General features: G+C 37.4%; 1 protein-coding gene across 1 annotated transcript in view; it reads left to right on the top strand.

Annotated features, from left to right (window-relative positions):
• Positions 1-27,362, top strand: part of KIF15 (kinesin family member 15) — a 35,003-nt gene that overhangs the window by 3,131 nt on the left and 4,510 nt on the right. The window contains exons 5-30 of the mRNA XM_032442397.1: positions 801-838; positions 1,523-1,620; positions 1,971-2,150; positions 2,852-3,061; positions 3,153-3,278; positions 4,098-4,220; positions 4,928-5,051; positions 6,631-6,722; positions 7,454-7,663; positions 8,655-8,832; positions 9,253-9,394; positions 10,990-11,131; positions 11,445-11,642; positions 12,089-12,196; positions 12,894-12,999; positions 13,396-13,561; positions 14,751-14,910; positions 15,958-16,040; positions 16,452-16,527; positions 16,779-16,865; positions 17,948-18,052; positions 18,878-19,000; positions 20,498-20,644; positions 21,257-21,364; positions 21,720-21,884; positions 22,305-22,414. Of these exons, the coding sequence (XP_032298288.1) occupies positions 801-838; positions 1,523-1,620; positions 1,971-2,150; positions 2,852-3,061; positions 3,153-3,278; positions 4,098-4,220; positions 4,928-5,051; positions 6,631-6,722; positions 7,454-7,663; positions 8,655-8,832; positions 9,253-9,394; positions 10,990-11,131; positions 11,445-11,642; positions 12,089-12,196; positions 12,894-12,999; positions 13,396-13,561; positions 14,751-14,910; positions 15,958-16,040; positions 16,452-16,527; positions 16,779-16,865; positions 17,948-18,052; positions 18,878-19,000; positions 20,498-20,644; positions 21,257-21,364; positions 21,720-21,884; positions 22,305-22,414 (3,405 nt within the window). The remainder of the gene's footprint in view (positions 1-800; positions 839-1,522; positions 1,621-1,970; positions 2,151-2,851; positions 3,062-3,152; positions 3,279-4,097; positions 4,221-4,927; positions 5,052-6,630; positions 6,723-7,453; positions 7,664-8,654; positions 8,833-9,252; positions 9,395-10,989; positions 11,132-11,444; positions 11,643-12,088; positions 12,197-12,893; positions 13,000-13,395; positions 13,562-14,750; positions 14,911-15,957; positions 16,041-16,451; positions 16,528-16,778; positions 16,866-17,947; positions 18,053-18,877; positions 19,001-20,497; positions 20,645-21,256; positions 21,365-21,719; positions 21,885-22,304; positions 22,415-27,362) is intronic.

Below are 27,362 nucleotides of genomic sequence, written 5' to 3'. Positions count from 1 at the left end.
GCTAGTTGATTTCAATATGTTCATAATAAAATCGAAAGAAAATTGCTCTGACGGTATTTGTCAGCTCAACTCTTCAGTTAGTCTTAGTTCTGGGAGAACTCAGACATGATAATTTCAGCTTTCAAAGTTTTCAGAGGAAAACTATATCCCAAATTAGTGACATTAACTGAAAATATTTTCTCACTTTGAAAACTGAGTAGGCACTTTTGTTAAAAATGCCATCTTGAAAGGCTGATCTTATGGAAGTGGTAGTTGTTTATTTTTAGTCTGGAACAGCTTTTGCAAAACTGAAGTCTACTTTGTTACTATTTCTAAGCATGGAAAAAACAAATGAAATTGCTCTGAAGCTTCTCTAGCATTATTAATAACTGTGGATAATAATAAGAGGATATATTCAACTTGAAAGGATTTTAATTGTTAGTTTACGTATGCTACTGAGTAACATTAAACTTATTTATTTTGGCACAGTCTTCTGAGATTTTATGTATCTATTTGAAAGCCTTTATTTTAATGCTGAGTTCCACTATTCCCATTCCAATGGAAATGCAAAAGAAAAGGTGGGGGGGAGGAAAAGAGGGGAGCAAATAGGGTAGTGAAAAGGTAATTTATCTAACATGGTCAAAATTCACTCTTCTATTTTCGTATATTCTCAGGTTCTGTTTGTGGTTTTGTTTTAATCATCTATTTCTTACATTTGAAACTGTCGGCTTTCGTTAAAAGATATAGATTAATTAAAAAATCAGAGCTGGGATGATGCTTCGTTGTCTTACTACTACTTTTGTGTTGTTTTTTTTTTCTAGTGGCCAAACTGGATCAGGAAAAACTTTTACTATGATGGGTAAGTGCAGTAAGACAGCTTTATCTTATATTAATCTTTGTATAGGGCTCTGTATGGAAGTTGTGAGTAAGCAGTTTCTTAATGTTTTTTTTTCTGGAGTTGAAATGTTTCCTTGGCTGAAATGCTGGAGATGATTGAGATTTTTCTCTTTCTGTAGGTAGCTTTAAGGTTTAAAGAATCATAGAATCCTTTTGGTTGGAAGGGACCTTTAAAGGTCATCTAGTCCAACCCCCCTGCAATGAACAGGGACACCCACAGCTAAATCACATTGCCTAGAGCCTGATCCAGCCTCACCTTGAATGTCTTAAGGGATGGGGCATCAACCACATCTCGAGGTAGCCTGTTTCAGTGCCTCACCACCCTCACTATTGAAGACTTTTTCCCTGTATCCAATAAATGGTGTGGAGCTTGGCACAGTTACTCTCAGTTTGTATCATGATAGAAATTTAAACCCCTCAATATATGAAACCCATTGTATTTTGTTTGTGCAGTGGTAACATTAAATGCATTAATATTCCAGTTGACATCAAAAAGTTATGAAATAACAAAAATTATATGGCTTAATTTAATTAATTAATTTAATTAATTTACTGCAGTACTCTATAATGGCACCTTGGAAAAAAGCAACCATTTCACTTGAGTAATACCAACTAATTCAATTTTTTTATTTAAAAATCTCTTTAGGACCATCTGATTCTGATAATTTCACTCATAGTCTAAGAGGAGTCATTCCACGGAGCTTTGAATACTTATTTTTCCTAATCGAGCGTGAGAAAGAAAAGGTACATTTATTTTATGCTTACAGACGTAGTATGAGGTTGGCTAAGGCTGGTTTGTAATCTGGTGTGTAGAAGTTAAGTTTTGGAGATTATGGCTGGCTTGCTTAAAATCTATAAATCAGAAGCACTTGTGTCTAGTTCTTCAGATACATGCATGCTTGTTTTGAGTCTAAAAATGCATCTAGGTTTCTGGGTGATGATTGTCATCTGAGTATCAAGGGATGTCAGAAATGCGTAATATGCTGAATATACATAAGCAAGCTTACAGCTTCATAAAAATAAAATCACTCTCATACAGTGAATAGCTTAATAAATCTTAGTGCATTCATCGTGTAAATTTTTGTGTTTTGAAGGCTGGCAGTGGAAAGAGTTTTCTCTGCAAATGCTCTTTTATTGAAATCTACAATGAGCAGATATTTGACTTGCTAGACTCCGCTTCAGCCGGACTCTTCCTTAGAGAACACATCAAGAAGGGGGTATTTGTTGATGGTGCTGTTGAACAGGTGTTGTCATCTGCTGCTGAAGCGTACCAGGTATTTTTGCCACTTTTGAATGCTTGAACTTTCAATCTTGATTAACGGTTTATTTGGTAAATATTTCTCTAATTTAAGCACTCATTTTTTGCATGGTGTCTGTGACGTCCTCTTCCTCCTTTTCTCCAAAGCACATTTAAGAAATCACATAGTTCTAAAATATGTGAAATATATGAATTGCAATCACCATAATCTCTCAGTAATACTCTTCTTAGACATCTTTGAAATAGCTACAGAAAATAATTACAACCTGTACTAATTAAGCAGCATGTGTGTTTCAGAAATTATCAGGTTGACATCTCCAAGAGTGAAGTGTGCAGTACTTCTGTAACTTCAAATATTCTTTTCCTTGTGTACTGCTAACACGTATCAGTACTGGATATGTTATTCTCTGAAAGGACAATGGCACTCTAGGAGGAAAGAAATTAAAATCGGAATTAATTTTTTTATTTAGCTTGATTATCTATTTGTACAATATTCCTCCTCCTCGCCTTTTGTAGAGTCTCTATCTCCTGTATATAGTATGTATATATTTTTTATGTAATATATTATATAAAATATCAGAAAGGACAAGCTAGTCCTTGAGATATTTGAAAGCTCTTGCACTGAAGTGTACTTACTACTGTTTACCTCACCTTCAAGTAAATACCAGGTCCTGCCTGAAATATTTGTTTGGTATCTTTTTCATGTTTGTTAATTAGGTATTAACTATGGGCTGGAGAAATCGTCGTGTAGCATCAACCTCGATGAACAGAGAATCCTCAAGATCACATGCAGTTTTCACTATCACAGTGGAATCCATGGAGAAAAGCAATGATGTTGTTAACATTCGGTCTTCCCTTCTCAACCTGGTAGATTTGGCAGGGTCTGAGAGACAAAAAGACACCCATACAGAAGGAGTGAGATTGAAGGTTAGTTCTGTACTATCTGTGGCATCTTACCTTACAGTTGTATTGCCCTGTCCCATCCACCAGATCCGCTCACTTCTACTTTCTGTTTTAGGAAGCAGGTAACATAAATCGATCACTCAGTTGCCTGGGCCAAGTAATCACAGCACTTGTTGATGTGGGTAATGGAAAACAGAGACACATTTGTTATCGAGATTCCAAGCTCACATTTCTGCTTCGGGTAATATATATCCTCTGGATTTTATATGCTAACTGAGGTAGAAAAAGTATTTGGTTGTTAGGGCTTTTTTTTTGTGTATATTTTTGGGGTGCTTTTTTTTTTTTTCTTCTATTTTTAAATTCAGCTCTGGCAAACTGAACACAGGTACATTAAAATGTAGTATAGTATGGGGCATGAGGAGGAAAGCATGAAAAGTATCTTTTTGCCTAAACAGATGCTTTACTGCTGTTAACTGAAGACAAGAAATTTATTTATGTTTCCATTTCCTATTTACATATTTGTAAGTGTTGATAAAGAAGCGTATGTTTTCTTCCTTATAATTTGGGAATTCAAATTTGGGACTCTATATCAGTGATAATTACAGATGGGTTGAAATGTATGACAGAATTTCTAGAATCAGTTTGTATGCTGTGATGTGTGGTGTGATATTCAGCATTTGGCCAATTTACTCTATTTTCCTATTATTTTCCTATTTGAAAATTCATGGATTCTTTTTGAGCTGATCAGAAAATAAAGATTGAAGCATTTGAAGATGAAGCATTCTCTGTGGGATGCCAGCAGTCACTAGAAATCTGAACAGTTACTAATTTCAGTATATTTTGCCTTATGAGACACAGTTGTGCATAACATTTCTCTTGCTTACAATGCCCATTCTTAATGAAAATGGCAAAACTTCAGCATTCCATCTGTTTTATGTATGCTTTAGAAGCAAAGACCTCTGAAGAGTTTTACCACTTCAGTGTAACACAGTTTTGCATTGTTCTGGTGTAGCCCCAAACCTGCAAATAAAGCTGATTTCTTTGGATTTTTTTTAAACAGGATTCCCTTGGTGGTAATGCAAAAACATGTATAATTGCAAATGTCCATCCAGGATCCAGGTGTTTCGGTGAAACACTGTCAACTCTTAATTTTGCTCAGAGAGCAAAGTTGATTAAAAACAAGGTAAACAAGAACCTCGGTGTCTTTGTTGTTGAATCAGACAGTTTTTTATGATTTAAATTATGTATCTACAAACAGGATAACTCCATTAAAACACTCTTGTGCTATCACTCATTGAAATGAATGTAACATCTTAGAATACTAAGTTTGTTTTTCCTGTGTTTTTTTTTTTACAAATTATTTTTGAAAAGAATTTGTTTGCTTTTGATGATAAGTTGGATCAACTGCTGGAGGCTTAACAATGGCTCAGGATTGTGTTTGTGTTCATTGCTTCTTCTCTGAGCACTTGCATTAGAAAATATTAAATATAAGCATATCCGTACTAAAATTCGTGGCAAGTTTAGAGTCAGTGGTATTCAATACATCCAGTTTCTCTATATGCTAATATCAAAAAAGTAATGTCTCATGAGTGAAAGTATGTTTACTTCTTTCCAGAAACTACTTTATTCACCATATACAGCTTAGCTTTGTTTTTCAAAATTACCTAGGGTTAACTGGACAGAAAATGTTTACATTTCTTAATCATAAGAAGTAAATTATTGGCTTCTCAGTAACTTGAACATGTAGCCATGAATTCTTCCATAAGAAAGACCAAAAGAATTCTCAGTAGTTCAATTGCTTTGTAGTCTTTCAATTTTCTTTTAACTGTGTATTCTAATAAGCTTTCTATTTGTACCTTCTCATGATTTTCTCTTAAATATTTACGAAAGGCTGTGGTGAACGAAGACACACAAGGAAATGTGAACCAGCTGCAAGCTGAAGTCAAGAAGCTGAAAGAGCAACTTGCTCAACTTACATCAGTGCCATCTATGCGTGATGTTTCTGTATCACAAGGTGAGAGTTGGATGTAGAGAGTAGATTTGCTTCTTTTGTAGCTGAGAGTATGTTGGAGCTTTGTATAATTCAATGCCTGTCGTGGTTTTATGATTTTTGAGATTGCCTGTATTTTATGTTGCCTCTATTTACATCCCATATTTTGCAGAAGTTCTTAATATGTTATTTCACCACTCTGAAAAGTTTAAGTACTGGGCTGTGTTTCCTGAAATAATACTAAAAGAAGTGGTAGGTTGCCCAATACTTCCAGTAACCAAAAATCTACATATGATTGTTGGCATATTTAGATTGCAGGGACACTAAGTTGTTGAGAATGTCCATTGAATCTGCCTTCTTTTTAATCTCAGGCTTGGCTTTTTTTCCTCTTCCCCATTTTGCCCCTTCATGAAGATCTTAATAAGAATGTTTGACTTGCAGTAAAAGGCTTGTTTCCTTGTAAGATGGTAATGTTTTTATCTAGATATATTTTTTCTCTTAGTAGTTTATTAGTAGATAAACTGCAATAGCTGCAATACTTTTCTTCATGGAAATAAACTATATATACAACATATAATGTTTGATTACGAGGCGATAGACCTGTAACTTGCTTTGCTCCCCAGTGGCCATTTCTCTGACCTTGACAAGAAATAGATCTGGTTTCAAAAGATACTACAAAAATTAGAAAGACTTGCATAATACAAAGCATCTGTGGTTGAGTTTTCCTAAGGAAAAACTTCTCCAGAAGGATATGCATTTAAATTGTAGAAAGTCAGTGATTATGGGGGCACCAAAACTGTCGCTCGTAGGGTACTGATGGAGGGCTCAAAAATGTTGTTAGGCTTGTGACAGAGTTCTTGAGGAAAGCAAGCGATAACGCTTAAACACTGAAGAGAGCTGTTATGAAATAGCTAATATTATAAAATGTGTATTTAATCTGTACAGATAAATCATGATGTTTGTAATACTTGATCACACAAAAATGCAAATTCTCCTACTACAAACTTTATGAACTTAATGGCATTATTTTAGTCTATTAATTGAGGATAAGGTAGTATTTATAACTAAGTAGACTTGCCTGGATGAAGCAAAGAAAGCTGTTTTCAGTTTCTGAAGTTGATTAGTTAAATCCATTTAAATCCTTGTGTGAATGCTTTACTTCCAATTTAAGTCCACTTAATTCATGTTTATTTTTCTGAATTCCCTTAGCTCTTAGTGTACTTTTAATATGTGCAAAGTGTAATAATGATGTCAGTAATATGTTATCAAACTCATTTTGTAGGGCTTTTACGTTTTATCAGATATACTCAGTTGAACAAACTGATTATTTAGTAAAAGTTAATTGTAAAGCTGGTGAACAATTATAAAATTCATTATAAAGTTCATTATAAAATTATGTACATTGGTTCTGTTCCGTATAATCATGTGTAGATGACTAAGAGTTATAGTCCGAACTTCTTTACCCTGTGTATCAACATGATCTTTGTATAGGAATTGTGTTGCTTGAAGAATTCTTTGAAATCTTCTTTATGCAGCTGTCATGTTATGTGTATGTGATTAAGTGATATTTTAATAAACTTGGCATTTGGTTCTTACTCTGCAGATGCTGCTGAAAAGGAGAAAAAAAATATAAATTACATTAACAACTTTATTGAAGCAATGTTGTTCTGGGAGAAATCAGAATGTGAGAAGAAGGTAAGAAAGCAATGATATTCCTAAATGCATTCTACTTTATTCTCATGTGGAAGACCAGTGAGCAAACTGAAATCAATTGACATTTATTTTTTATTTCTTGAATAAAAATACTCTGTCCAAAGCTTATAAGCTTTAGTAACAAGGAAACGAGTCTAATAACATTTGGGCTAAAATCTTTCATCTCAAATTCAGACAAACTGTAAGCTTTCCTAGTATGTTTAGGTTTAGGAGTTGAGTGAATGGTTTGTTTTTTTTCATTAAAAAATTAGAAAACCAAACTTCTGTTTCACTTAGTTTTGAGGACATCTCAGAGTGCTTGGATCAACATTGTGTTTTTGATGTAAACCTGCCAGTCATTTGTTTTGCTGTGCTCTAGTTCGTATCATGGTGCAGTGCTGGATCATTAAAAATTGATTGTTTTTGAAAGAAACTTAACTAAAAGAGACATTCCAGGAGTGCATGTGATGTGCTTCCCTGTCTGTGGATATCAGTCCACAGAATCTCATTGGAGCTGCTTCTAAGTAAAGTTTTTCAATTAATATAGTGTGGAATTTGAGTTTTGGGTGTGAACAGGTCTGCACCTAATGAATGATAGTTTATCTATTTCTAGAAAGTACTGTTAACTGAATTCTGCATGATTTATTTGCCTACATATGTAGGTGATGTTTAAACCTTACATTAATCAGGTGCAACTGTCACTTTTCCAATAACCTATGTATTTCTTTTCCAAGAATTTACTAGAAAGAATTGCTCAGCTGGAAGACTTGTGTGCCAAGAAGGAGAAATTTATTCAGTCCAATAAAATGATAGTCAAATTCCGTGAAGACCACATTGTTCGCTTGGAGAGATTGCATAAAGAAGCTGGGGGAAGTCTGTTGCCAAAAGAGCAAGAAGATCTCCTCAGTGAAATGAGGAAGGAATTGCAGACACTCAGAGAACAGGCAAGTCTTGTTGTTTTTTTTTTCCTTTTTAGAATGATTTTGTTTTATGAGAATAGCTCACATGATGGATGGATTCAACCACTTTGGGAAAGACAGGAAATAGGGGGATATGAAGTGATGCCTCTTTACATAAAGAAGGCTCTCTAAAAGCAGAATTCTCTCCATGGAAAGGTGGGTTTAAAAGCTTTGAGTGTTTGCATAAGAAAATCTAGCAAGGGTGGGGGGAGTATGCTGCAGGCAATATTATTGAAGTTAGGTAGTAGGTCCCAGTCTCAGTGAAATCACAAATACTTATTCATAGGAAGACACCTCCACGACATCTACTGAAAGAGCAAAACAGCAGGGTGCAAATAATGCAGGAGGTCTCAGGGAAAATAATGTAGATGGGCTAACATAGGGTATTGCTTGAGGAGAGGAGACTTCAGATTATTCATGGATAATATTTGTGAGGCAGCTCTAGAGAACAAAGAAACTAAAGAGAGAAAGTAGATCTTCAAAAGCAGTTTGTTACAAGCACAAGAATATTTCAATACTTGGGGAAAGGAGTAGCAGTTGTATAAGAAGACTAGCTCGCATCAGAATGGGTCTCATAACTGAGCTTCAAAGAGAATGGGAAAAAATAGTAGTACAAAAATCAGGGCAGGCATTAAAGGACTGTAGAAGCATTACCAGAGCATACAGGGATGGTGTTAGGAAAGCAAAGCTCAGAGTGTAAACTGAAAAGGAATATCGGGGAAGTTTCTGCTGCTTTGTTACCAGTAAAAGAATAAACAAGGAAGTTATAGCTCTCCTGTCTTTGAGGGCAGATTTCAGGGGACCAAGAAAAGTAATAAAAAACATTTGGGAAGATTAAACCACTCCAGAGAATACCTTTTTTTTTCCCCCTCTTCCATTACAATTCAAAGCTCATTAAAGGTGGCAGAGCAACAACCAGATGTGTATAGTGTGGTCTGTAAATAAAAACTGTTGAAAAAAATAATGCTTATCACAGATGGAACAACACCCACGAATTGCCAAGTATGCCATGGAGAATCATAATCTCAGAGAGGAGAATAAAAGACTTCGTTCTCTTCAATCAGTGAAAAAAGCCCAGGAAGTTGATGCTCAGACTATTGCAGAACTGGAAAAAGCATTTTTGCAAGCTTCAGCCACAGAGAAAAATACTGGAGGTAAAAATATGCTGAAGTGTTTGTACTAAATAAGCTTTATTGCATTTCTGTTTTGTGCAAAGTAGTGCTGGAAATGTCTCAATGTGTTGTTTTTTTCTTTTGTCAAAGTGACACTTGGAAACTTGGATAAAAACAGGTTTAATTCACTTTATTTGTGTTGGCCTTCATGCCAAAACAGCTGTAGGGCGTTTGGATTCATTTTAATCTTGTACATATCATTGGTAATCTTATTTTGTTGTCGTTATCATGGGGGCTCTAGTAATGTTAATTATTCTATTAGTTGTCATGTGAGCTGTATCTGATACCTGTTTTGTTCAATCACTGTTGCTGTGTTCAGAAATCTATAAATGAATGCTCGCATTTGGGTAAAAGATATTTGAGCTACTCTGTGATTTCTGAGGAGCTATTTTTGTTCTCTAGGTCAGCACGTATATTCTAGCACCATATTAGCCGAAGGCAACTCACTGGCATCTGCTGAGAAGCTGAAAGCGCGCCTGCTACAAACTCAAAGCGAACTGGCGACTTCAAAACAAGAATATGAAGAATTTAAAGAGCTAACCAAGTGAGACAAAGCAGTATAGAAATGTCTTCAGTTAAATGTTTTTAATTATTTACATTTTAAAGTAAGATTCAGATCCTGGTTATACAGTCTAAGAATGCATTCTTTGTATACGAGTTTCAGTAAGACTATGCACATAGAACCTGTTCCAGTCAACTCAGTTACTCCTAGACATGCACCCATGAAGCACAGTGTGGACATACTTTCAGATTCATTGTCTTTCCAAAAGCTTTTCTTTATCCTAAGAGGCACAACATGCCAACGTTGCACAACTTTGAATCACCTGAAGTCACCTATTTCTTGGAACAGGGATCTTGGCTTAGTGACTGTGTTGAGGAAGTGTTTTCAGTAACCGAAATACTGCAGGTGGAAACAGTGACAGGAACCAGTGACTGATTGCTTTACAGGAGTGGGAGAGGTTTTTTTTGTTTGTTGTTGTATTCTAGTGCTACAAGACTTTCACAAGACTTCTGCAAGGCTGCAGGTGGGAGTCATTATAAATGTAGAATCCAGGCATTCATTTCAGCAGTGCATCTGTTGTCCAGTATCACTGATTAGAGTTTTAGTCATAACTTCACATATCGATTTATTTTCCTGCCAATGCAATATATTTTTATTTTTTGTATTCAAAGCTTTGTGCGTGTCTTGATTTCTTTATAGTACACACACGTTTTTGTTAGCAATTCTGGCATCTTACCTAGTGAAGTCACACAGGGTACTTTTGATGCTCAGGACTCATCACGGAGTCACCTCTAGACTTGCTAAATGTTAAACTTAGTTCCAGTTTCAAAGTAACTGGATGCTTTATTTTGCATGTAAGTGATGACTGTGTGCCGTAACTGAATAAGAAGAACAATACTTAACAATTTTGCAAGGAACTGCTAATTTTTTCTGCTGTCTCTTAGCAGTCAGAACTGAAGTTCTACTTTATTCCCTCTGTTTCACTGCAGAAGCTAATATTACGATGCAAAGTTACTGCATTAAGCTGCCAAAAGATGAAACAGCGTGTTTTCTTTTGTCTGTACACTTTGACCTAACAATTATGTCAATAAGGCCAACAGTCACAGTAATATCGTGTAGGTCTGCAAAATACCTAATGAAAATTATTCCTAAATTTCTGCGTGACTGTTAGATTTTAGTTAAAGTATTTCCATAAGGCAAAATAATCTTAAAAGAGCAGCATTTCCAGGGGAAAAAAAATCTTTAAAGGATTTTCTTTAATCCTGGCAAGCACCAGTTCAGGCTTCTTGTATAACTGGATAACATTTTTAAAGCTTAAAACCATCTTGGTGGGGGTGATATCACTTTCTCGTAAAAGGAATTGCAGAGTTCTCAGCTTATTTCCTACCGTGTAATGGATTTTTTCTGACACGTTTAGTTATCCATCTGCTTTCTTCATTATGAAAGCACAAATAAACTTCTTAGCTTTTTAATTTATTTTTTTTTAATGCAACATAGAGCAGTGATGACTTTCTTCTCAAAAAATAAAGTACTTCAATCTTTGTCCAAGAGTTCAGTTTCAGCATGATGCTCGTTGGCAATGCTGCAGCTTATTCTTATTTGTGGAAGAGACTGTACTAAAATGTTTTTTTAAACAGGAAAAAGCATATGGAACTGGAATCAGAACTTCAGTCCTTGCAGAAAGCAAACCAGCACCTTGAAAACATTCTGGAGGCGACCAAAGCACACAAACGCCGAGAAGTCTCTCAATTGCATAAGCTACACAGAGAAACTCTTAAGGTACGAAAGAATTTCTTTAAAGCCATATGTACTTAATTCTAAGTCGTGTGAGAGAATTGGCCTTCGTTTCTAGGGTTCCCTAGCCTATCTACTGTAACCTAAACATGATAACCTAGGAATGCTCCTTTTTGTTTTGAACTATTCCCTGCTGTAATCAGATGATGAATCTGAAATTGTGCTTTAGAACTAAGTGACTTTGAGCATTTTATGTATTTCATTATTCTGCCTACAGAACTGTGAAATGCAATACGAGAGAAAGTTTAATTTCTTATTGCAGTTAAAATAAAAGAGTGTTTTGAAATCTTTGTAACAGAACATAACTACTCCAACAAAAGCATACCAGCTAAGATCTCGCCTCGTACCACGTATAAGCCCAGAGATCTTAGATTTTCATTCTGAAGAGTCTGAGTGTTGCAAAGAGATGATGGATGACATTCTGAAAGAGCCAGTTCCCCCAGAGATGAATGAACAAGCGTACCAGGCCATTGCAGAGGAGCTCAAAATGGCACAGGTGAGTGTTCAGAATAAAAAGTGGAATTACATGAGTAACTTTAAAATAAAGAAAGTTTGGGCATGAAGGATCTCTCCCTGCCAAATATATTTTGATGTGCATGGAACAGACAAAAAGAAATTTATCTAGTGAATATTTTGAATGATTCTATATTGAAGTCGTACATCTATAAGATGAATGTGTGTCTGAGAAGGGAGCACACATGTAGGTGCTTATAGGATTCGATCCTTGTTCTCACAGATGGATTTTGTTGTGTTCTGGCAGTCTGGTTGGCAATAGGAGAAATCAACTACTTAAGTTACCAGTTTATTTTTGGATGTTCTTTTTACTGTTGGTTCAGGTCATTAAAAAAAACAGTTTGTATTTAATACGCACAGACTACCATATGGCCTTTAAGAGTAACTGAAAGATGGATGCTCTAATTTTGAATGTCTTTTTTGTCACAGGAACAACTGAACACAATGCAGACAAAGCTGGATGAGGAAGAAAGCAAAAATATAAAACTCCAGCAACATATTAATAAACTGGAGCATCATTCTGCACAAATACAGGAGGTGAGGAATCAGTATAATGTAGGTTTACGTTTGAGTAGTATTTACCACACTTAACCTACTGTCTTTTAGTGAGGTCAGAAGCATTGCTTGCGTTTTGACTTTTGAAACAAAATAATAGCATCATAACTCGGAGCTGTACAAAAAGACAGGGACTGCAATTAAAATAACACCGCAGCTTAAAAATAATTAATAAACAGGTTGTAATTCTGAGCCTGCTTGAACTTAAACTAAAACATAAGCAGATAATTAGGTTGACAGTGCTTGTTTTTGGCCAACATCGTTATTTCCGGAGAAACAGGACGGAGTCACCAAAAGAAATTTTGAACTTCAGAATTCTGAATGTATTGCTTTCCTCAGCTGGAAATGAGCTGAAAAGTCATTTATGTATAAAATCCTTACAAGTCGTCCTTAATCCACTTCCTTCAGTATGAAAAGGAAAAACAAAGCTTGTAGTCCTTTATCTGATAAACCTATTTTACAGTAGACATCAGCTCTTTTAAGTGATCTTTTTCTTTTTAGGAAAGGTAACTTCTTCAGTTATATTGAAGTATTTTTTCTTGAACTTATACTGATTTCAGGTTCACCTGCATCAAATTGTTTTTATGATCAGCTAATGAGCAATTCTAAAATGTTGTTGTTACAGCTCTGTGACTTAACCTTCTGTGTTTATTTCCATTTACATCTTTTGCTTCTCTAGCTTCTTATATCTGAAAGGAATAACTGGAGTAAAGAGCGTGAGGAGCTACTTGAGCAGATAAAACAGCTTGAAAAACAATTCCAAGATGCTCAGAAAAAGGCTGATAGTAAGTCTGTGGAACATTGAAAATCCATGTGAAGTTTTGAGGTTGTCTGCATGCTATGAATCAGTGGCAGTACATGCTAGCTGACTTGGTTTAAGATTTTAAATGTCACTCAGGTTTGATTTAAAATAAATCTCTAATAATTGCAGAATAGCCTTATCTCTGCTCAGTCATGCATTATGCAATTTTGATGAACGTTCTCTTTTCATTCTGATATGAATAGAGTACAGGATGCAGTATTTTTAAAAGCAAATGTGATCCTAAAATAAAGGGAAACTTCTGGCAATGTATGGATATATAGTGATTTCTGATGCAATTTCTTTGATTCTGCCTTTACTTTTTCAAAACCAGTTGTTTATTGACCTTTCACTTTAGAGTCACATTTATTTATTTTTTTAGTATTAACAAGTGAAGTCCATGACTTACGCATTGTCCTGCAGTCTGCGGACAAGGAGCTGTCTGCTGTAAAACTGGAATACAGAGCCTTTAGAGAAAAGCAAGAGAAGGAAATGAGTCAGCTTTCTGATAGACATATGGATGTACAGTTCAAGTTGGACAGTGTCAGGTATGTCAATAGTTTGGTAAAATGTCTTAACTTTCCTTCTGAGTGCTAAGTTTCTGTCTTCAAACGTGCACTTTGCATTTCTTAGCAGCACAAAAAGCAACTTCAGATGTTCTTTTCTTTGTTTTTTCTTTTCCCCAGTTCTTTTCAGATGCGTGATGGACCATGATGAAATTAGTAGAAAGATAATTAAATAGGCTTCCTTAATTTTTGTTTGCTTATAGCATTTTCCCATTAAGAAGGAGATACCCATAAGCTTAAGATAAGTAAAGTGGCTAAGGAGGCATTAATCTTTTTTTTAAGCCAAGTCTTAAAAATTAACTATTATTTCACTACCTGTTCTCGTGATGCAGGTGACAGAATGATGCTGATCTAAAAGTACAAACACAAAGAAAGAAACAACAAAAAAAAAAAAACCAAAGTTTGGCTTTTAAGTCTGGACATATTGCTGTATTGTATGCAGTAATAAACATTACGTATTGTTGAGATTGAGGTTTTTAATCACTAGTGTGACTTGGTTGTGCTGTTTCTTAATAGGTTTTGGGGGGAGGCTGTTAACGTTTTGATTTGGTTTTGCCTGGAAAGCTTAACTACATCTATTGCATTGTAATGGCTCATGTTTCATCCAAAGTTGTTTTTTGAGTGATGCATTTTGATACTGGGAACCTGCAGTTGAAATTGTGTTACGGTGTCCTTGATGCCTTTATCAGAAAGATCAATTGAAACAAGTTTCCAGGATAGCAATTTGAAGAAATCTGAGTTATTTCCCTTTTGGAAAAGGTTTACATGGGAATTATCCCATGTAGCCCAGATACCAGCTAAGCAGGTATGGGTACCTAGGACTGATCTAATAGGTACAGAGTGGGGAAAAAACAAACAAACATACAAAAAAGGCCATAGCTGAATGCTATTATCAAGATTAGGTGACCAAAGTTTCTATAGAGTTTAGCAAAAAAAGTGGATTATTTCTAGGGATGAGAAGAAGTGTTCTGCGTTCTCTGCTAGTGCCATTTAAATTTCCTATTTCATAAATATAGGGTTTAAAAAGAAGTTTTGTTGCAGTCACTTGTTTTGAAAATAACTGTACTTGGTGGATTCACTGAAGCTTGTAAAATACAATTGGTCGAAATGTTTTTATAATGAAACAATCTGTTAACACTGTGGTTGTTGTTGTTTTCCTTTTTAAATGAAGGCTGGAATATGAAAAGAATCTTGAAGAAAAAGCAAGCCTTCAGGATGACTATGACAATCTGCAAGAAGTGACAAAGTTTGAGACAGATCAGCTGAAACAACAGCTTGAGGACAGACGACTAGAAACTGAAGCAATGAAAACTGAGCTCTTAGAAGAGTTTGTTATGCAGTTGTTTATATAGCCAAATTACTTAATTTCTGTTGTTGTATCACTGGTAATAGCTTCTACAGTAATAGGCTTCCTAGCATTCTCTTTTGCAGACAAAACCAGAGGGTTTTATTTAAAAAAAAACAAAGAACAAAAAAAAAAAAAAACCAAAAAAAAAACAAAGCAAATAAGACTTTTGCAAATACAGTCTAGAAGAGATGATTCAATACCACAGTGTAGTAGCAGGTTTTTGGCTGAATAAATTCCTCTGGAAATTTTGAAGGAAATAGGTCAATTAGTAAAGGAATAAGAAACTGCTTTGGGAAAGAACCCTGACATCTAAACATCACTTTTCTATCTCAGTGCTAGCTGAAATGAGCTTGTGTATTCCTTCTTGGAGGGGGGGAAAAAGAAAAAGAATTTGCTTTGTATAGTGGACAAAATTTTGTTAAAATGTTTTATGCTTTCTGTGGGGAGTCGTTTTCCTGCAATTCAGATGATGCTGTCCTTGAAAGACTTGTCAGACTGCAGTGACTGCAAAACAGCAATAAGGTTGCTCAAGGGCTTTAGTAAATGATATTTCCTGGTTTTCTGCAGTGTACGCCATTTGCCTACTCATCAAGTTTGCTGTAACATTTCTCTTTGGACACCCAAAGGGATACTAACAGATTGAAAACATGTGATTTTAAATTAACTCTTAGTGAAATACCTTTGAATTGTTGGTTAAAATTTGAAACAACTTCTACTCTCTTCTAATCTATATTGGAAAATTCTTATTTTTCCTTTAAAGACTTGGATATTGAGGAACATTACAGCCATAGGGTTTTATTATCAGTGTCAGGGGAGAAGAGCTGATTTCTAATCATAACTAAGATTTTACTTTAGCCTTTTCTGGGGTGAATTCTAAGCATCTTTCCAGTTAGGGTTTTTTTGTTTGGTTGTTTTTTTTGTTTGTTGTTGTTTTTTTCCAGTTATTTGTTAGTAATTGTTTAGAATTTTAAGTTATTCCAAAAGCCTCAGATTTTAACTTCTCATAACAACAAATATTTCTATGTTCTAGAACCTATTAAAACTCCTGGAAGTAGAAAAAGAACATAATCAGAAACTAAGATTACAATTACAAGAAGACAAAGAAAATTCAAAGTGAGTTTTACTTCCTTGTGTCGTTTATTTTCATCTAACTGCATTGGTTTTGTCTTATGCTGGGTTTTCTGTTCTGGAGGTGACCTTGCTAGAAGTGTTTGTCCACACATGGATGGACGTAGCTACATATTACTTTATCCAAGTTATGTAAAAATGAGGTGCTTTCATTCCAATTAACGTTGCAAATGTATTTTCATTGCCACTATAATTCTTCCCATTGAAGGTAAGTATATGTCTGGTAACTTAACTATTAGTCATGTATGATAATGAAAAGCACTTAGGTTTGTTTTTTTTTTCAGAGTTCTTTAACGAAATGCAGATGAGAATAAACGTATATGACTCAATACTTGTAAAAGCTCTCTTAGGTTCTGATTATATTTCTCATGAGAAATATTTTTTTCTCTTCTCCAGAGAGCTCTTGAAAGTACTTGAAAAAGCACAAGTGGAGAAACCATCATCTGAAATGCTGACACGATGTGAACAGCAGGTACAACAGCAGAACTGAGTGACTAAGTCAATTTTCATGGGTTTCCATGTATGGTAATAGCAATTCTGTTGCCGAGCTGACTGTTCTTTAGATTATCAGCAAAATTAATTTAGAGTTATTAAGCTCAGGCTACTGTTAATTTTTCTGCTCAGATAAACAATTTAGCTTCTTCCATTTTTTTTTTTTCTTGTTTTGTGCTTAAAGTATGTTTCAGAAGTAATTAAGTCTCTTTGTAATATTATTTCTTCTAGGACGAAAAAATGCAGAAATTAGAACAGGAGTTGGCTGCTGCTGAAGAGATTATTGTTTCTTTGAAGAAGACAAATGATGCAGATAAGGTTTGTGTTTATTTCTGTTTCTGCTACCTAGCTTTGCAGGTGACTATGTTGCATTCTCTGGAGATATTTAAGACCTGCCTGGACACCTTCCTGTGTGACATGGTGTAGGGAGCCTGCTTTGGCAGGGGGGTTGGACTCGATGATCTCTAGAGGTCCCTTCCAACCCCTACAATTCTGTGATTCTGTGATTTTAAAAGCTCAGAATGCTTCTATTATACCTGGTAACTCTGTGATTCTAGGCAGTGCTGGCTGTATATGTATATGTAAAATACGTCCTACCACTTATTGGCATTGAGTTTGTGTGGTGGTACGAAATTAACGTGCATTCAGGAAAAACAAGATAACTACAGGGGGAAAAAAGAGAGCAAAGGTTAAAAGCTCTCTGCTGGACAAAACATCCTATGTGGAAATGATGCGTAGATCCCCCCGATGAAAAGATGGCTTTGGATTTTGAAAGCTTAAATTGTTGGGTTTTTTTTTTTTAAGTTCTCACAGCACAAGTATTTGTACTGTATGTAAAGCAGCAGTGCTTTTATTACTCAGAAAATATACATATTATATGCACTTAAGGGTTTTCCATGCTAAAAATTATATATATATATATATATATATATATATATATATATATATATATATATATATATATATATATAATAACTAATATAAAAAATTAGAGGTCAGAAGAATCAGTGTAGTGGTATTTCCTGAATGCATCTTTTTACTTTACAAATCAATGTAACCTTAAACTGTAGTACAGTTAGAAGCACATCACAGCCTGGGTATAAATCTGAGAATGAATCTCTTATAATAAACACAGCAGATGATTTAATTCTTTCATTAAGTGCTTAGACAAAAACAAAACTTTAAGAACTTCTTTCCTGTTACTCATTGACATGTGTTGGAGCCTCATTTTCAAATACCTGTTTGAAATTTGGTATTGACAAACTATCCACCAAAGCAAGTTCAGTAATGAGAAGCATGTATGTATATATCATTTTATACATGTATTTTAGACATGTATTTTATTTTTAAGGTAAGAAAAAATGTATCCAGGTTAACCTTTTTTTTTTTTTATGTTATAGGAAGTTGTAACTGACTTGATGAGACAGATCCAGGAGCTGAGGTCTTCAATTAATCATAAAACTGAATCCATAGATGGGCTAACAAGAGAGCTGGAGGATATAAATGTATGTTCTGTCATTTTGAAGGACATGGTGTCGTTTCTCAGAAATGGAAGGCAATGACATGTCTTATCATGGGTCTCAAACAGCATAACTTGCTGTAGTGTTTTAGAAAGAAACTTCTTTGTTTTGACATGTTGAAATCTTCTGAACATTTTATGCCTAAGGCTGTCTTGAAAACTGAACTCTTTCCACGTGGTGGGTAAAGAGCAGTGTCTCCAAGGGGACCTGTTCACATCCTGTAAACTACACTCAGCTGACAGTCACATTTAGATTTGCTCAGAAAATGGTGATTTCAGACATGAGCAACTGAAGCAGAATTGTAAATTCATTTGTGAGGAAGTGAATTTTTGCGTAGCTGAGATAACTATCTTCTACATCAAATAACCCCCCACAAAAACAGCCCTAAAGTGTTTATGTGAATATTAATAATCATTATGCATCTTTATTAAAATGTATTTTAATTGCAGACTGATAGAGTATAACCCATGATGCAGTTCACTGCTATCCAGCTTTAAATCCTGTCAGTGAACTACTGACAAAATGTTCATGAGAACAATTTCTGTGTGTGGTTACAAGTTTTTATCAGTAATTATTTTGGCAACTAATTTGTATTAATTTTTTTTCCATTGTTCTCATTTTTAATAATATTGTTTGAACAACTTAACAAGTCGCTGCTTTAAATAATTGACTAATGATGAGATTGTTGAACATTTTGTAGTTGTCATTATGGGATGTGTGATAAGTCATGTATTTATTCTGCATTTGCCAACTTGCTTTTATTACAGTTTTTCCTAAAATGGTCGAAATTTAATTTAATCTTTTTCTTAGTGCAAGTACAATTTTGTTCTGGCTGCAAAAGAAGAAAGCAAAGGAATCATAGAGAATCAGGAGAAGGAGATTGAAGAACTGAGGGAAGCCTTGGAGAGAAGACAAATGGCAGATAACATTGAGGTAAAAACATTTCTGGTGTTATATGATGATTATTTAACAGATTAATTGGATGTGGTTTTTGCCTAACATACTTGTGTAAAACTTAACATCATTTCAGTTCAAAATAAAGCTGGTTAGGCTGCTCTTGAAGGAATTTTTAATGAGATACCTGACAAATTCTGTTAAATTATCACATTACTTGACATAAATATTTTATAAGCTACTTCATTAAAAACCTATGCTGAAAGTCTGGTTTAATTTTGTTAAGGCCACTGAGGAGTCATCAGCTGAATTTAATGGTAATATTAGATGATGCAGCTGAGAAATTACAAGTAGTTAGAAGAATATATTATGTTCAGTATTCTCTTTCCCCACTAGCTACTATATTTGATAGCTTCTTTACTCATAATTTTAAACTAAAGCTCCACCTGCTGGAAAATGATTTAGTTAGATTGCATGGTTGATTCAAGTACAGCTTTGCCTTTTAAAACTGTCTTTCGTTTTTAACTTCGTCTTTCCTGTTGCTGTGGTCTCCATTATTTTGGTAAACACGCCTTTCAGGCAAAGCCACCAATCTGTCCTTAAAAATAATATCGCATTTTACAAGATAATTGTATTACATATACTTACTCTTATCAACATAGTCTACCAATAATGTCTTCCAGAGCAGCGTTTGGTTCTCAAAAGCCATTCTTAAATATATTCACTAAGTCTAATAAGCGGGTTATCTTGACTAATAGCAATATCTAAATGTAACATTATGAAATCCTAAACCAAGTTGCTGGCCAAATGAATCACTTTATTTTGTTTTGCTACTTATCTTTTAAATGAAACGAAAACAGTTAACCTCAATATACAGTCATCCTGAATTATATCTGTCTACTGATGAAAGTATGGAGTTTCCCATTCTTGGACTTTGTACATCAGTCACTATGTTCATGGGGTTTTTTTTGCTGGACAGGAAAATCCCATCAGTTCTAATCCAAGGTGGTACATAAAATACTAAGAACTGCTTCTTCCAGATTAGAACACTTAGTGGAAGTATCCCACTCCCATCACATCAGGGATGGGAGTCTAGATCCTAGAATAAATTAGCAATGCATTAAATACAATATAAACACAATAGCAATGCATTAAAAAGGCTGTAATTGCTGATTGAGCATTTCTCTACATTTTTTCTAGTTATTTACAGTGTTGTATCTTAATTTTTCAGGGTGCACTATTCTTTAAAACAGTGATTGATGCTAAATGTCTCCTAGAAGTATCTAACCACAGCTATATTCCCTGCAAGTTCTCATATTTTTGTTCTGTAGTCAAAGTCAAGGATATGGAAAGCTTGCCAAAGTAAGAAATGTATAGGGTGAATGGCTGCTACAGTTCATAAAGGAAAAACGAAAGGAAAGGGGAGATGCTTTTAGCTGTTGTCACTGCTGTTAAGATTGATAAAACATCTAGAAGCAACTGCTTTAGAGTAGTAACTTTGTTTTCCTTCTTCTCTCATCCACTGACTTAAAATAGAGGGACCTTCTGTGTGAAGAATTGCACCATACCTCTGATCAGCTGATAAGACTGACAGAGGCCTCTAAGAAACATGATGCATTGCTCCAGTGTGCGCAGCAAGACATAACAGAGAAGGAAGCTTTAATCCAGGAACTCAGAGAACAGGTAAAACAAGGAAATTCTTCTGATAATGAGAAATTTTGGGAGTGGGTTGTGGTTAACAGTAACTTCTGGAAAACATTTGACCTGTGGCTTTGGAATATCTTCTACACAGTACTCCTGAAGAACAACGCTTCTTACTGTAAATCAAAGGAGTTGTTCTTTTGAGGAAAGGACAGGTAACCTTTAACTATTTGGGAAATAAGATTTTAACTCTAATCTTTATCCAGATTTAACTCTAATTAAGATATTTGTGTTGGCAAAAAGAAAAGAACCTTTTTATTTCATTGGCACATTGTCTTTGAGGAAACTGTCTAAAACTATCAGCAAAGTATTTGTATCAAATCGTGTTTTGACCATTAACACCTTTAAACAAAGTTCAAATTAGCTACACGTTATATACATTATAATATATATGTTAATGAAAAATGCTCATAGGTGTCTGTCAAATGATTAACAGTTAATAGGTAAATGTAGAAAACAAACAGGAAAGCGATGTCAAAGATAATATATATTAACATGTATTTGGCTTGCTCAAAATAAGGGTATGGTTGCTGTTTTCTTTTGTGATGTGTGACTGTTCTGAGCTAATTTAATTCCACTTGGGATTTCTAATAGTTGGACAAAATGACGGAAGAACTAGAGAAGAGGAAGAGTGAATATGAATTCAAAATGAAGCAAATAGATAGCTTTTTTGTGGACTCATCTGCAGTGACGTTTCCTCAGGTATGATACTTCTAGGAGAAACATGTTCATTATAGTGACTATTAGAACTCATTGAAAATGATGTAATAAACTTTACTGTATACACCATAGTGGGAGCAGAAAATACAGTTTATTTCAGAATGGTCAAATCCTATCCATCTTGTTTGCAGCTTTTATATATTATTGATGATTTTTCTGCCAGGGATCTATCAATCTATGGCCTCTTATTAAAAGTGCATCACCAGTACACAGGAGAAAACTGGGAGATTGGTCTAGATGGTCTTTTGAGGTCCTTTCCAACCCCTGACATTCTGTGAGAAAACAGTTCTTGACTAATCATTTTGGACTATTTTTGTTTTGCTTTTTACCTTTCCAGTGTCCAAAAACTCCCCCTAATTTTGATGTGAATTTGGCAAAAATCTTAGAGACTCACGAGCAAGAAATAGCCGATAGGAGGGCTTCTGCAATCACTCTGGAGCACCTTGTACATGAACTGAATGAAGAACGAAGAGCTAAAAACGATGAAATTCTGCGGCTGAAGGTACTACGAATTAAACTCTATCATCAATTTTTAAGATTACAGTAAGACAGAGTACAAAGTTCAGATTTTTAATGAGCTCTGCTTATTAGCTTGTCTATTAATACAGGAAGGCAGTTCTTGGTCTTCCCTTGGGCTTGTAACAAATGTTGACAACTCGCTTGAGAAATCCCTGTGTCTTGTTTTCCCCAAGGAATGAATGATTTCCTGTTCATGAGTGTCAAATGGTAACGTCATCTTTAGTAATGAAACTGTTCTGACTTCTAAATCGAATTACTAATGAAGCTGTGAATGGAAAGGTCATGCAGATCTTTGCCAGAGGACTGTGCATATTTTTGGACAAATAGCTTCATCTTCTACTTAACTCAGACAGGAATCTCCATTTGATATTCATGTGAAATGTTTTCAATCTCACTTGCTTAGGAACAATTAAATGAATTGGAGAGCTTACGTTTGGAAATGCAGACATTGGTGGAAAACAACAGGAATTTACAGAGTCAACTTACAGAAGCTCAGAAACTAAGCAAGAACAGGTAAAAGAAAATAGAAACTCTTAATTTGAAGCAATTAAGTACAATAAACTGGAATATGCTGCTTATATTTGAAATACAATCTCACGTGTTGCACATTTAATTAGAGATTGACTCAGCTTTTTCTCGAAAGTCATTTACTGACTTTAAATTTAGCTACCTTTAAATCATTAATTATAATTACTTTGTTGCATTTGATATGGGAAATACAGAGGAGAAAGTATCTAAAACAATTATACAAGTGTCACGGAGTTCTCTCTAGAGCTCACTCCGGGACAGTGGGCACAAACTGGGGCAGCAGGAACAAAAGTTCCCCCCCCCCCTTTTCTCTAGCGGCACTGCGGCTCGGCCCGGCCCGGCCACGTGCGTTTCGGAAGAGGGGAAGGGAGATTGCGATTAGGTCTAACAAAAAATGAGGGAGAAAAAAGGTGATCTGAGAACGAATGGCAGTTTAATAACCTAATAATGCTAAACAAACAACAAGAGAGTATCAACAAAGAGAATACCAAGTCCCCAATCTCACCGGTGGAGCTGTGGAAGGCAGGAAGCTCTGACCACGTTGTCTCCTCGCAGGGAGCCGGGCCAGCAACCCCGTCCCCTTCTCCCTTCCTTCCGGTGCCTCCCCACATGCCATCAAGCAGCCCACAGAAGAAAAAACTTGTCCCCTTTACCCCATTATGAGGCATGGTGTTCTGATGTGGAAATACAACACCAACCAAATTGCAAAACCATAACATTCCACCCTTATTAAACATCATCACATCATGCTAACTTTTATCAACATATAAACAGAACAGTAGTTAACATGCATTACATATGTACATACAGATATATATATATATATATATATATATATATATATATATGCACCCTTTCCAGAGGCTGGAAGGACCCAAACTGCTTTTCCCAGCATATTCTTTACATGCACCACAGGAACCTTGTCTCCTCCACGGTACGCAGGGAGTTGGACTGTGTAGGACCATCTCGGTTGGCTGATCCTCGGGTGTTTACCAGCCAGGTGGCTTCTGCTAGATTGTTTTCCCAGTTCTTAATGTTCCACCACCCATCGCTTTCAGTGTGGTTTTCAGCAAAACCATTGTGGCGCTCGATCTTACCAGCGGCTGGTGCGTGATAGGGGATGTGATAGATCCACTCGATGCCATGTTCTTTGGCCCAGGTGCTCACCAGTGAATTTTTGAAATGAGTCCCATTGTCTGATTCGATCCTCTCTGGGGTCCATGTCGCCACAGGATTTGTTTCTCTAGGCCTAATATGGTGTTTTCTGGCAGTGGCATGGGGTACGCATATGTCTCAAGCACCCGGTGGTTACCTCCACCATGGTGAGTACATAATGCTTACCATTACGAGTCTTTGGCAGGTGATATAATCAATCTGCCATGCCTCCCCATATTTATACTTTTCCCATCGCCCTTCCCCCCAGAGAGGTCTCATCCTCTTTGGCCTGTTTGTTATCAGGCACTGGTGTCACAATCATGGATGATCTGCGCAATAGCGTCCATATTATATGTCCACCCTCGGTCCTTAGCCCACTTATGTGTTCCATCTCTGCCTTGATGGCCTGAGGTCTCATGGGCCCACCGAGCTAGGAATAACTCTCCCTTATTCTGCCAATCCAGGTCTATCTCAGCCACCTCAATTCTGGCAGCTCGATCTACCTGGTGGTTATTTTGTTGCTCCTCTGTTGCTCGACTCTTGGGCACGTGGGCATCTACGTGACGCACCTTTAGGACATGTTCTTTATCGAGCAGCAATGTTCTTCCATAGTTCAGCGGCCAAATAGGTTTACCTTTCCCTGCCAGTTGTTTGCTCCCATTGCTGCAACCACCCCCATAAGGCATTGGCCACCATCCATGAGTCAGTATAGAGGTAAAGCACTGGCCATTTCTCCCGCTCAGCAATGTCTAGGGCCAGCTGGACAGCCTTTACCTCCGCAAATTGACTCGATTCTCCTCTTCCTTCCGTGGGCCTCTGCAACTTGTCATGTGGGGCTCCACACTGCAGCCTTCCATCTGCGATGTTTCCCAACAAATGCGGCACGATCCATCAAGTGAACAGGGCGAACTTCTTTTCGTTTTCCGGAAGTTCATTGTATGGGGAGCCTCTTTGGCGCATGACACCTCTTCTGCTGGTGGTGCTTCAAACTTTTACCTTCGGGCCAGTCCATGATCACTTCTAGGATCCCTGGACGGTTGAGGTTCCCCATCTGGGCCCGCTGTGTGATTAGTGCAACCCACTTACTCCATGTGGCGTCTGTGGCATGGTGAGTGGAGGGAACCTGCCCTTTAAACATCCAATTCAGCACTGGAAGTCGAGGTGCCAGGAGAAGCTGTGTTTCGGTGCCAATTACCTCAGAGGCAGCCCGGACCCCTTCATATGCGGCTAAGTCTCCTTCTCAGTTGGAGTGTCGCCTCTTCCGACCCCTGTATGCTCTACTCCAGAATCCTAGAGGTCGCCTCGGGTCTCATCTGAGGTTCTCTGCCACAAGCTCCAAGTGGGACCTTTCTCCCCAGCAGCCGTGTAAAGGATGTTCTTCACATCCTGTCCATCCGTATGGCCCCAGGGCCACAGCACGGGCTTCTCTTGCTTGATTTGCTCAAAGGCCTGCTGCTGTTCAGGGCCCCACGCGAAGCTATTCTTCTTTCGGGTCACCTGATAGAGGGGGCTCACAATGAGGCTATAATTTGGGATGTGGCGACGCCCATCTTGCCATTTCACCCCTAGAAACTGGATTTCTTGGCAGGGCCCTTCACTTTGTCTCGCTTAATAGCGAAACCAGCAGACAGGAGGATTGGATTATCCCGTTCTCACTTTTTTAAAAACCTCAGTCGCCGTATCACCCCACACAACGATTATCATCTATATACTGCAGGTGCTCTGGACCACACCTGTTCCAATGTGGCTTGGATCAGCCATTGGGCAGGATGAGTCGGGCTGTGTTTCCCCTGTGGCAAGATGTCCAGTGTACTTGAAACAACCCCTCCAAGGTAAAGGCAACTGTGGCCTACACTCTTGTGAGCAAAGGGACAGAGAAGAATGCTTTGGCAATACTTACATAGCGTGCATTACACATTTTGCCTTTTGGATTCCAGTTTAATGGATGTTCCAACATGTCTGGCAGCTGCATCAACTCCAGATTGGGGGTTGACCTCATTAACGGCCACGATAGTTCCACTGGATCCTAGTCCTCCGCATTCTCCACTGGCTTTGCGCACTGGCCATATGGGGCTATGTTTGAAGGGGAATGGGTCTTACTAATTACTCCCTGACTTTCTAGTTGTTGAATGAGCTTCATGGATAGGGAGCAAAGGAATCCCCTATTTAGTACAATGGTACTGTGTGCGTTGTACTGTTCTCGTGGAAATTGCACCCGTTGTTCTTTCCACCGCAGTAACCCCACAGCAGACGGGTCCCTGATAGGTTCAGGCAAATCAGACAAGCTGCTTAATAGTTGTCTGTTTCTTCATAGCAGCTATTCCAAGCAACCACTTTTATCCATTTGGGGTTCCTTGAATGTCCCCTTTTAGGTAATCGATTTCCAAGTATTGCAAGAGGAGCCTCCCTGGCCAGTCACTATACGATGTTTCTGCCCTAGTCATACCAGTGAGGCACCCATATCTCGGCGCTCAACACTAGATTGTTCCTGCGAACCCTCGCAGCACCCCCATGTATATGTATCCGTTCTGTCCCTTTGAAAACCTGAGGGTATCAGAGTTGCACTGTGCACCGGTATCCACCAGTGCTTTATATTTTTGTTGTGTTCTGATGTGCCAGCCACCGAATCCACACAGTCCATACACTCTATTATCCCTCTACCCCCCCTGGCTGAGGGCAGGGCCCCACTATTGGTTGTCTGAGGCGGTAGGAGGCAACCTCGAGTAGTGGCTGACCTCTTTTGTAATTTTCTTACCCGTGCTCGCAGCTACAAAATTGGGTTCGCTCATGCCACTTCTTCATATCCTCTCCATGGTCACGCAGGTTAGTTCCACATGGGCCACACGTGACATAGGCTCACTGCGGTCCTTCACTCGGACAGGTGTGGCGTTTGCGCTCTTGACAGCTGAGGCTGCCACAGGTTCACTGTGGTTCCTTGCCGCAGACCAGCTCTTCTGCATGTTGCCCTGTCTCTTTCTCTCCATTCGGTCCATTCTATCCACCATCTGACAGACGCTGCGATTGGTGTACGGCTGTGCAGTAGTGAGTATTCGATATTTTGCAGGAAAGGATGAGCTCAAAAATTTTCAGGTCTCCTATTCAGCTCATTTCATACCTGTTAGAATTCGTTAATAGTACACTGGGAATACTCCCTGGTGCTGACCGTAATGAGTTTCTTGCATATTTCCGGCAAAGTACCGCTCACCTTTTCTGGGTCATGGTAATCCTCTGGGTCCCCAGGGACAAACGTGGGATCGAACAGCATTTCTGCCACAGCCATTTCTCTCAGGTACTGGATACCTTCCTCAGCTGTACTCCATTTTTCCAGTACAGGCTCCAAATCACTTTTGAGAAGACAGGTTGCCTTTACAGCTGATAGAATCCTCTCTCAGAGACTGGCGACTCCATCGAGACATCTGCTGATTCCTCTATCAATAGATGAGTCTCGAGCAATGTTTCCTAATTGACGAGCCTCATCGCAGCTTAGGGACATGCAGGAGGCCCCATTGTCCCAACACCGGAGCAGCCAAGTGACAAGGCGTTCACCTGGGAGTCGGGCAAACTCCTTTCTCGCACTTTGGATTTCAGTAATTTTCAGAGGTTTACGAGTAGAGGAAGCAGTGACTTTTCCCTCATCATCACTATCTTCTCCGCGTCTGTTAGTCTTCTGGGTTGCCTTTCTCAGTGGTTTTGGGGAGGGTCCCTCACCAGGATCTTCTCTACTTCTCCATCCGTTCCAGACGTGAGGACACCGCGTTCCCATCTTCTGGGCCTTCCA

Source organism: Coturnix japonica, chromosome 2 (assembly GCF_001577835.2).
Source record: "Coturnix japonica isolate 7356 chromosome 2, Coturnix japonica 2.1, whole genome shotgun sequence".
Classification (NCBI taxonomy): domain Eukaryota; kingdom Metazoa; phylum Chordata; class Aves; order Galliformes; family Phasianidae; genus Coturnix; species Coturnix japonica.
The sequence above is the reverse complement of the archived record's forward strand: the minus strand, read 5'-3'. Positions and strand labels throughout refer to the sequence as shown.